Consider the following 12,239-nt stretch of genomic DNA (forward strand, 5'->3'; position numbering starts at 1 on the left):
TGGCAAGTGTATTTTGCAGCTATTAAACTGGGTATTGTGTTTGTTTATTTGATTGAATTTCTAGGTAACATATATATAAAAAAATATATAATATCTTCCCACAGCCATTGGTACTTCAACGGCATTTATGGCTTTTGTGGAATTGGCAGGGCTCTCTGCTCGACTCGCGTTAATCGGATTATCACTTCATACTGTTAAGCATTCGTAGGCGAAGCGAAGGCCGTTCGATAAGTCAATATGATGACAGAGCAAGAAATATACAAATGAATTTGCGTCTCAAGTCTGAGCAATTGTGGGTCTCAAATGGACTAACCAACTGAGATTTCTTACACACCCAGAGAAAGGTTATTTGCTATATATATGATAAATTCTAGAATCTACGAACAATTTAGAAGGCAACGCTAATTTAAATAGGCCTTAAAAGTTCGGAAATAATTAATAAAACTAGTAGCGTACGTCAGTAAGGCATAATTCAATATAAATTTGGAACATATTTTCGTAACCGTGGATTAGAAATAGACATCCAACAGAATGCGCTGGAGACCTAACAGTCCTTATTTGAAAACATAGATCGTAGGGACTTTACTCTCCGCCTGTAGACTGTTGTACAGCCAATTATCAGCTCTTCTGGAGTTTCAGCACCATGACGAAGAAGCGGTAATTCACACCAAAAACTAAACTCATGTTATATAAGTGCTTCTTGAGCTTACAGTAGCTAGTGTAGAAGGCGACAAGTAGCCTAGGTTTGTCTGATATGGGAAGTTGATTACATATATAACCCATTTAAGGTTGTTACCACGCAGTAGCAGCTTAGCAATACCCCTGCTCGAGCTAAGTAAAACCAGAATTGAGCTCAGCATTAGCAAAGAAACTTGGTCACTTAGACTAAGTAAAATTTTTCAGCAGCACTTGCAAACGATAAAATTGGCATGAATCTATTCGCCGGGAATAATTCGAAGCAGTTTAAGTAATTTCATCATATGAACATAATCTGGTTTGAAAGTACAACCAAAAAAGTAGATCAAAATGTACCAACCTCGATCTAATATATTTCCAACTGTGATAGCTCTTCTTTTATCTCTGATACTTTTTCGAACCAATAATTTCCATAACGTTTAGTCATCTCAGGTCTCCCTTGTAAATTGCGCTGGACTCTCAATTAATACGACGAGACATTGATTTAAGTGCGTAGTGGCCGATATGGCAACTATTGTTGCTTTTGTTATAAAATCTTTGCTTTCTTTCACGATGCTTTTTAATTTTCAATGCCACTTGGTAACTCGTGCCGCAGTTGACGCGTGTTCACTTCACACCCGACCGCTTTTAAGCTTTTACATACGCCAGGACTCTCAGCGCTGTCCAAGTAATTTCATTGTAAGCTTATTTATTTGTTTTGTTTTCTCGCTTGTTTTTCTTTATTTATAATGCTTTATTTTTTTTAGCTTTACTTTTCCCTGCTTTCTACCACTCCTTCACTCCGAGAGTGTCTCTTCCATCACACCTTCTTACTTCAAGTCCAAGCCACTCCTCAAACAAGCTGCCCACGCCAGTCTCCACGTGCTTCCACTTATGTATAACAGTACGTTCTTTCAGCTGCCTCCATACTCGATGCTGCTTTATTCCGTCTCTCTACTTATTTACACATATTCTTTTGCGTGCGCTTTCAAGCACTTTGTTTACACAGTTTGCGGACGCTATTTAGGTTTTGCAGCATTTAATTAAAATTAATCGAGAGTAGTAATGCAATTAAAATGTGACTTAATTGTGTTCCAGTGGATGGTGAGTGGTGTGTGTGCTCAAAGACTTACATGCAGGTACAGGCGTCTATGTGTAAGTGGTGGGACCTACAGTTAATTTTATGTATATTTTTAGTTGTGTGTGTGAATATACGAGAACTATTGAAGAATGTCAAGGGCAAGCACAAATTATGAATCAGTCTGGACCGGAAAGTTACCAAGGTTGTCAGAGGGTCAGCTAATTGGTTGACAGAGGATGATATATGAGAAGACTCAGTTTCAATTTTCATTGATATATTGACGTTGCGCCATTTATAATACTATATATACTATATAAGGGAAGCGGCTGGTACAAACGAACCACTGAAGTTTCGTCTATTACTCAATGACTCAATGGTGCAAGGCTTCGGAATCTGATCACAGAGTTTAAGCTTTGTAAACTGCTTCAAATTTAACTACTCAATTCCGTGGACTGACCTATTTTTGTATGAAAAATATGTAGATATAACTGTCTCTATATATAAAATTATTATAAAATTCTTGCTAAATACTTCTTCCACCTAGGTAGTCATTTTTACATACTCTAAAGTACCTACAACTGACATGATCTTAAACTCTCTTCGAAGCCTTTCTTAGTTGGCCTTTAATTACTTTCAGTGATAAAACAGCCACTAAAATGTTTTTGTTCTTCTATGACCGAGAAAGGTACCCACGAGCCGCCAGAGTTCGTTTTGGCGATTCATGATCCGGTTCAAATCCGGTATAAAATCAAAGAGTGGATTTCCGAGTGAACATTTTGGAGTTCCTTTGCAAGTGTGGTCTTTTCTAAAGTCCTCCACCACATAAAGACTCCACAAAACATAATGAGCTTGTCTATGGTGTCATAGAATCAGAGTACCACTTTCGGTAAGAGACACACCTTTTGCCAATGACTCCTTTACAGCATTATCATCACAATCGATGTCTTTTTTCTCTCTTCTTGATATTCGGGTTTCATGAAAGCATCCTATCTAGGATAAGTCCCAGATATTTCACTATCCGCCAGTTGTAGACGGATGTCTCTCATTTGCGACAGCGGTGCCACCAAGATCTTATATCTTCTGGTAAATAAAACCATCACAGTTTCAGTTTTTCGTAAACTGCCTACATTAAACTTTTATTTCGAATCGGTTTTATTTGGGTTAATGGCGGGACCACTTTCGACTCCCAAATTTGTTGCGGCGCTGAATTACCCTTGCGTTAACTCGTACACGACACTCAGAACTTTGCGTTGACTATAAGTGCTAAATCGCCTGCAAAGGATCACCCTGCAGCCACGATCCTCAAATTGTTTTAGCAGATCGTTAACTATCAGGATCTAAAAAAGAGGACAGTGAACTCCACCTTTTAGGGTTCTCCTACTCACGTCGTCGAGTTCGTTGTTCGTTTCGTCGAACACGTGCTTTGCTCCATTCCATTTCCATTCATGTTTGAGGTTAGTGTGCAGGGCAGTATCTACTGCCCTCTCTTTACAATAATCTTATGGCACTGCTTACAAATTGTCCCTCGGAATACGCCTCCTTATCTACCACTTCGTCAGTCTCTCCAGAGGTTTTAGTAAGAAGAAGGAGAGACTGATGAACCTGAAGTCCTTGGCCGTAACGTGAAAGGCTTTACCAACCTGCGGGATGAACGTAACTCTGATTCGTCACCAGGCCTCCGGAATGTATGCCACAGCTGCATTACTTCTGCAATAAAATTAAAGTCTAAACACTTACATATATATGTAAATAATTCTGAGATTTTTGCGTCTCTCTTTGCTATATTGTGGTTATTTTTAGGTGTTAGGTTACTTTATTTTGTTTTTTTATTTTTTGATATTCCATACATCACTTTATAAAGTTTATTGAAAAGGCTATGCTGAATACAAAATGAATTTTGAACATATGTATATGTGTCTTACACATAAAAGAATAAAAGTGAGAGCATACATACTCCCATTGAGTACCGAAGAATCTTGCAAACTTATTAATTTGCGTGTCTCCGCTTTTTTATGTGAAGTTTCATAAGTAAAAACCGAAAAATAAATAAAACAATTTAAGTACAAGGAATACTTTTGCGGTTGAAGCAAATAAAATCCTCATCCTCAACACTACTTATTACTTTACATACTTCCAGGCTGCTTATGTGCTTACCGCAAAACTTTCATAAACAGGGGGTCCAAGCAAAAAAAAAACAGAGTTCTAATGTATCAAATTAAGAATACCATAAAGCATTTTTATTATTGGGAAAAACTTTTCCATTAAGCAAACGTTTGTTTCGAAAAATGTAGAAATTGCAAATTTTCAGCAACAGCGCGCACAAAAGTATGCTATAAAAATGTGAAATGCTGCAAATAATATAGTTTGATGGAATTTGGCACAGAGGCGAAATTAATAACTAAAATATAAATATACACGCATGTATATACCTATATAAAATATATATACTTTATATAGACATATGTATATATCATGAATATTCATTTATATACACCAAAGACAAAAATGTCTACAAAAATCGCGCACAATTCGCATAGCATCCAATTCATCAACGCCGCCAGCTTTGCATTGCATTCCGAGCCTGAACTATTTAATGTGCCATTATGTCGAAAATGCGTGCTAATTTGCGCGCACAAAAGTATGTCAGGCATTTTGCGTCATAATGATGCTGATTACTCCTGGCAAACGCGCGTTCAATGCACATTATTGCGTAACCAGAAGTTGGGCAAGCACCTGCCTACCTCAAATCATTTTTAAGTTAATAGTCACAGTTGATAGGTGAAATTTGTTTTCCACGCCTAAAAGCATGCCAATACGCCGGTCGATGCACTGACATTTCATACGTTGCAAATATTTCTGACGGATGCGTGGCGTAAAGTCGGCAAGTTGGTAATTAATTTAGGTATGTTGCATGATTTGGTAATAGTACACGCAATTTAGGGTCATTTTAGGCGCAATTGAAATATGTAAAGCTTGTTTCAATTATTATTGCTGAACACACTAACCCTTGTTAGATGTGATGTGGTGGGTTCGAGAGGCAACCGAAAACTCGCCTGGTCCACTTAGGCACAGTAAACACATCAGTAACATAATCCAGAAATATATTTGGCTTCTGCTTGGGTATCTGACACTGTTGCATCTAACGATGATGTTGAAGGTTTGGCATCGGAAAATGTAGAGAATTCCTAAAAAAAAATAAAAATAAAATATAAAAATTGGATTATCGGTTTAATTTTTTTTTTTTTTTTTTTTTGTGTGCATGAAGTTCATCTATGTGCCACACTCATGGAGAGAGGCTTGGATAGTTTTCATACTGAAGGAAGGTAGAAACAACACAATCTACTTCAAAGAGAAAATCTGGTATGCTCACATTAGGGCCGCAGAGCCTTGCAGAAGCTTGTCCAAGAGGGAGAACGCATATACGAAGGTGAGATCCATAAAGAATGCCATCCATATACTGGTATTAAATATCGAAGGCGCACTTCAATATACGAAATACGCTCCTGGAACTTCACTGAACATTTTTGAAGCGTTCAACAACATCTGTACGGAATATATTCTGAATAGTATCCAGTCAATAGGTGTTTATCGTGCTAAACAATGCTGTCCTAGATGAACACTGTATGGATGAGTGCTTTTTTCGCTACTAAGAAGACCTCTAAGACGGTGGTAAATGCGGACGACATTGCAATCTAAAGAACGGGTAGGTCTCTACAGATCATTAGCAGTATTATGACCACCACTCTGAATAGAGTCCAGAATTGGGTATCACAAGTGAGTCTACGATTGAACGGAGAAAACAGATATGCTTGTGTTCATAAAATTCCAATTTGAAGGTTTCCTTCAATAAATGGGAAACAACCAGGTAACTTTAGATAGCCTTAGAGAGCAAACTGCTGTAAACATACATCGTGGAAGAAAGAGTTAGAAAACTGCAAACATCTTAAAGGACAATTACTGCTCATTAACTTAGCAACTGAACTGCATCTAGTATCGTAGAGGACCAAAACTGGTCTATGCATGGCTTATTGGTCTTCCAGATTAACCTAACCTAACCTTTAGTTATATAATGGTTATATGTTTATTATAATACAATAAAAAAGTAAATTCTGATTTTTTTTGACGAAATGTTGTTTTATAATTAAAACCACTTATATTGAAAAAAAATTTGAGTTTTGGTGATAAAACGGCTATATATTGATTATTATGTCTGACAGCGATTTTCGATTTTTTTTTTATTTTTACTTAACACCTAAAAATTATTTTTTTGTATTAAATATTAACTTTTATTTAAGCAAATAATTGTATTGTTTATTTCAAGGCCAAGCAATGACACTGAACGCCTACTACCAGTTGAATAATAAAATCATTTGCTTGATTTGCCCCTAGTACTTATATTCAAAGGAAGGATGAAAATACCATATTTTATTCATATTTTTGTACTCGTATGTATATATTTAGTGTTCTGCGCTATTAAAATTTCGCTGAGACAAACACAACGTGACAGGAAAGTCACAACCTACGCACACAATCAAATCAAAGAGTACGCCCTTGACAACCCACTTGTTATGCCACTAACAAAGTCAACTTTCATATTTCGCCAGCGCAAGCATTTTCTGGCGTATTTGTGGGTGTTTCGTTGGTTTTGGCCAAATTAAAATATTATTGATACAACTTGTCTAACTTTTGGCGCAGCGCAAACGAAAAGAAAATCGAAAATTAAATGCAAAACGCTGACAAATATGGTTGCGGAAGGTCGTGGGAGCGCGCAACGAGAAACTATAACGCCAGACAATCGCAAATATACAATATGTAACGGTATTAATTTGTGTATTCAGTAGTAAATTACATGCTAATCGTATTTGTTGTAGTTTGGCAAAATTTCCCAACAAATTAAAGTTCATTCACTCTGTTTGTGTTCGGTAAATTATGTGCATACTAAATGACCAATTAAGGCTGAGTGAAAATTGTCAGAAAAATATTTGAAGGGAGCATAAGGGGTTATTGAACAAAATAACTGTACGAAATATTGAAAAGATGAAAATTTTCTTTTTCTTAATTTTTTTTTTAATTTTTTTTTTCTTAATTTTTTTTTTAATTTTTTTTTTCTTAATTTTTTTTTTCTTTATTTTTTTTTAGTTTTATGAATATTTTTCATTTAAAATTTTTTAAAAATTTGTTTAAGGAACATAACGCGACGGTCATATGTATATGTAAACACGGTTTCAACTGTCCAAGAGCTAAACATTGCACAAAAAACTCCATTGGAGCTTTTTAAATGAGGCTGGATGCAAAAAAAACAAAAACATACGAAAGATGCCACATGACTTCTGATATATATTTTTTTAATTCTCTACGAAAATCTGTTTTAAAATTTTCATTTCCATACCACGCTAAGTTGTTACTCATACGCCCCGTGGTACTCATAATAACAGCTTTTAATAACTACATATCGTACGCAGCTGCAAATAATTCAACGCAGAATAATAATACAGTTAACTACTTTTGTTTTAAACGCTATGATGCTAATAAATAGAGAGTCTCATGTTTCAGCGTAGCTCAAATGCCAGACAGTCCACCCACATGAAACTGTAAACTCTTACAAATAAGCACTTGTGGAAGTAAAATATGCTAATAATATATATATAATATGGATTGTAATAGATTTAAATAAGTTTTCAATTAGCAAAAAATACCAAAATATTAAAAAACAAGAAAAAACGTTAACTTCGGCTGCACCGAAGCTAATATACCCTTCACTTTTAGCAACTATGTGCCCAGTTTATATGGCAGTTACATGCTATAGTAAGCCGATCTGAACAATTTCTTCGGAAATTACACTGTTGCCTTAGAAAATAATCTATACCAAATTTTGTGAAGATATCATGTCAAATGAGAAAGTTTTCTATACAAGAACTTAATTCCGATCGTTCAGTTTGTATGGCAGCTATATGTTATAGTGGTCCGATATGGGCAATTCCGACAAATGTGCAGCTCCTTGAAGAGAAAATGATGTTTGCAAAATTTCAAAACGATATCTTAAAAACTGAGGGACTAGTTCGTACAAATACAGACAGACGGACAGACGGACATGGCTAAATCGACTCAGCTCAACATACTGATAATTTATATATACTTTATAGGGTCTCCGACGTTTCCTTTTGGGTGTTACGAACTTCGTGACAACAAAGTTTTAAATAAAAATCTCATATTTATTCCAAGTTACTCATACGCAATGTACTACTTCTTCATTAGATGCATATTTCAGCTAGTTTTAGCATGTTAAAACTAATTTGGAAGAGAAAAAATATTAATCACATTTATTAATTAATTAAATAATATTTTTAAAATATAATATAGTACTAATTTTTAATACAACTTGCTAACTAATATAACTTTCACTTAATTTGTGTAAATTCAACTACTTATGTCATAAATACACTGTTTTTGTTTTATGTTAAAATATTTATTCTAATTTTTTGTATTAACCTAATAACGGAAAAAACTCTAATTTTGAAACCAAAATTTTAAATTTTTAAAAATCACTACGGTCACTATGGTAAATTTGCTCAGAAATTGGAAAAACAGCTGAAAACTATTCAATTTTTTTTTTACTTTTTTAAGCAGCTTCTACGAAACAGCAATTAGATGAGTTTCTTTCTTTGTTTATCCTTTACAAAGGTTTCTGCACTAGTCTAATTGGATTATTGCAGCCTGCGAAGGCAGAAGTACACCAATCAGCAATGATACATTGATTAACGTCCAACTTTCCATGCACACACATACAAATAACAGTCGTTGCTAGCTCTGAGCAAACTAATCAAAATTTCTTATGAAATGCATTAAAGTTCCAAAATAGAATCTAATTTCTATGCGAGTGCTACAAGGCGTATGAGTGATATTTCTTGCATGAGCCAGTGTATATGCAAGCAAGAGTTGATTGCTAGAGGCAATGTAATTGGAGATGCTTTCTGTGTACACTTGCAATTGCAACTCTTTCAATTATCTATATTCACTCAATACTGAATACCGTTATAACTAAGAACGAAAATCCAATTTGAAGCAGTAAAATCACATATTATCCTTTTGATGTGACTGCTATGAAAGGCTTCATTGGCAATAGGCGAATAATAATTCTAGTACCTCTAACTGCAATAAAGGCAGGTTGCAGCGTTTTCATGGAAGCTCTTTTACTAACATAAAATTAATTATTCATTAAATTAATTTAAATCAATTAATTTTGTAAATTAAATTAAAAGAAATAAATATTAAAAAAAAATTTAATTTAATTAATTAAGATTAATTAATTATTAATTAAATAAAAAACAAAAAATTAAGATTTAATTAAATTAATTAAGTCTAATTAATTACTAATTAAATAAAAAGCGAAAAATTAACTAATTTAATTCAATTAATTTAGTAATTTAAAGTAATATTAAAACCAAACTTAATTGAATTAATTAAAATTAATTAATTATTAATTAAAAAACAAAAAATTAACTAATTTAATTCAATTAGTTTAGTAATTTAAAGTTATATTAAAATAAAACAAAATTTAATTAAATTAATTAAGATTAATTAAATAAAAAAACAAAAAATTAACTAATTTAATTCAATTAATTTAGTAATTTAAAGTAATATTAATTAAATTAATTAATTAATAAAATTTTATTTCATTATTAATAATTAAATTCAAATTAAAAGCAAATTGTAAAAAAAAAATAATATTAGATTAAATAAAATTCAATTAACTGAGATAAAATTATTAAAATAATAATATCATTAATTTCTCTCTAATTAACATAAAAATTATTTTTAATTATTATAGGCAAACTTACCAAACCAGAAAAAAAAAATAATTTTCAACATAAATAAAATTAAAAAAATTAATTTAAAATTAAAAAGTCTTCTTCCAAAATAGACAAAAAAATTAATTTTAATAAAAAAAATAGTAATAATTTTAAAAATAAATTTTTTCGTTGTTGTTGTAGGTTTGCCGATAACAATCCTTTTAAATTTCAAAAATTAATAAATAATTATTATTTTTTCTTTAGTTTCGTAGGACTGTCAGTTGAAATGTACCACAATTTCCACTTGAAATTAATTTTCTGAATAAATTATCATGACTCATGCTTAACAATTGCTTCGCAGGTGCAATAAACGATGCACATTTACTTATGACAGCACAATGAGAAATGCAAAAATTAATTCTCCAATTACTGGTACATTTAAAATTTCATTAATAACACAAAACCACACAATCGCGCAGATATACACATCCACAAACACGCATAAAAATATACAAACTTTCCCATTCACACATCCATTTGTATATAATATATAAACGGCAGCAATTGCAGTAGTTTAAATTAAATATTTATGAATGAATTACTATTTGTATGAACGTGTGTATGTAGTATAAAAGAGTGTGTGCAAATGTGTGCGTGATATAAAAAATTAAATGGCAAATGAGCAGCGTTGAGTAAATAATTAAGTGAATAATGAGCGAAATGAGTTGAACTCCTACGCAGTGTATACTATAAAAGAGTAAGCTGGTGGCTGAAGGGGACGTCTTTCGTCCCTGGCTGTCAAATTGCGGAAATGGAGAGGACAGCGGAGCCACACGGCCGCTACTCTTTTCACCTCTCTAGCGGCAACGGCTTTATAATAAGCGCGTTAAGGTTGCTGCTGGTAGACAATTACTTTTTGTGCTCGATATGAAAGACGCTGAATTTGCTTGTCTACCGACTCTCAATTTTCTACCTTCAACTTTTGTTTGGTTATTTTTCTGTTGATTTTCTGAATATAAAAGAGTACATATGGCTCATGAAGCAACTTTTCGGTTTCTAACTTTTTCAACGTTTGAAGATATGCTTAATTAAAATTAAATTATTTGGAGCAATTATCTTCAACCCATCATAAATCAGCAGGAAAGCTGGGACCTCAGCAAAATAATACGTCGGAGAAGCTTCGAAGAATATTTGGGCGGAGACTTGTAGATATTATTAGTCCTACAATAGTTTATAAAGCGATTGATTAACACCTTTTGAACCATATTTGTCATATCAGATTAAAAAGGACATCAATCAATATAACAAAGGTCTCACTCGCTCCTCTCCCTTTATTCCATTTCAATCATATTTTCCTTTCTCTCTCTCTCTCACTAAACTTCTCTATCTCACTAATCTTCTCTCACTCGCTATCCTACCATCTCTCTCCTCTTTTTTTCTCTCTCTCTCGTTTTCTGTAGTCTACTATTGACTTGAACTTTTCATAATAGTAAACACTTAGAAAAGATAAGAAAATATAGAACTGAGATCATAAATCCTCCCCATACTGTAAACGTATCTTTCCCCTCTGATAAATTTCCTAACAGCTCTCTTTCTCTCTCTCTCTCTCTCTCCTCTCATTTTATCTCTTTTCACTCTCACTACACTCTCCCTCTCTCACACTATTCTTTTCTCTCTATCTCACACTCTCTTTTACTCTCTCTATCACCCTCTTTCTTCAGCATTCTGTAGTCCTTTTTTAAATAAATGAACTTTTCATCATACATAGTAACCACGCCACGAATTACGGGAACAAAAAACGAAAACAGAGATAATAAATCATCACCATACAGTAAACGATTATTTTTCCTCTATAAAATTAAAGACAGAAGATGGAAGCGAGCTGTCGAAGCTAGCCAAATAGCAGCTTTATTGTGTACTCTATAAAAATTATCTCTTATAATCTTAAAAGATAGACTCAAATACCATAAGCAGTAACAAACTCAATAGACATCGAATTGAAAAGTCTAACACTCGTTCATTAGATTCAAAAGGCTATCCCAAACCCTTTCCTGCTTTAGAGCGTGGAAATAAATGCTGAATTCATTAAATGTGCAAAGCCCTGACCAACGAAAAAGACCCGCCTTTAGATCGGAGAATAGAGAAAATATGATTGCGTATCGGAAAAAAGCCTCAACATCTGCAAAACACACCAGGCTCTTCTGTTTATTATTATAATACGAGAATCTTCTTATTATAATTACAAAAACAAGAGTAATATGTTATCTCCATATAGTTTATTTAAAACCCCTTTTCTAAAAATCTAACAACTAAATTAAATTATTTTATTTCTCTTCCCAACAGATGCGCTCACAAGGATGAATTCGGCACGCAACGTGTCTACAAGAAGACTTCACCAAATTGTGTGCTCACACTCTATTTACCCTCGCGAGAGATCACACTTTCCGGCAATAATCCAGCTATATTGCGAGGCATCATTTATGTGGATCCAAAGGCGATACAAGGTTACAGAGTTTATGCACAATTGACGTTGACTTTCCGGTGAGTATTGAAAAGTTATAGAGAGAAGGATAAGTGAATGTGAAGAGTGAAAGAGCGAGAGTGAAAAGAGATAAAAGGAACCCATCCTTATATACGAGAGTATCTCTTCTGGCTTCCGAAGTCGACTGTTAGCTAGTAATAGTAGCTCCACA

General features: G+C 33.5%; 1 protein-coding gene across 1 annotated transcript in view; it reads left to right on the forward strand.

Annotated features, from left to right (window-relative positions):
- Nucleotides 1-12,239, forward strand: part of LOC105228591 (uncharacterized) — a 125,438-nt gene that overhangs the window by 67,558 nt on the left and 45,641 nt on the right. The window contains exon 2 of the mRNA XM_019991157.3: nt 11,890-12,087. Coding sequence (XP_019846716.2) covers nt 11,890-12,087 — 198 coding nt within the window. The remainder of the gene's footprint in view (nt 1-11,889; nt 12,088-12,239) is intronic.

Source organism: Bactrocera dorsalis, chromosome 4 (assembly GCF_023373825.1).
Source record: "Bactrocera dorsalis isolate Fly_Bdor chromosome 4, ASM2337382v1, whole genome shotgun sequence".
NCBI classification, from domain to species: domain Eukaryota; kingdom Metazoa; phylum Arthropoda; class Insecta; order Diptera; family Tephritidae; genus Bactrocera; species Bactrocera dorsalis.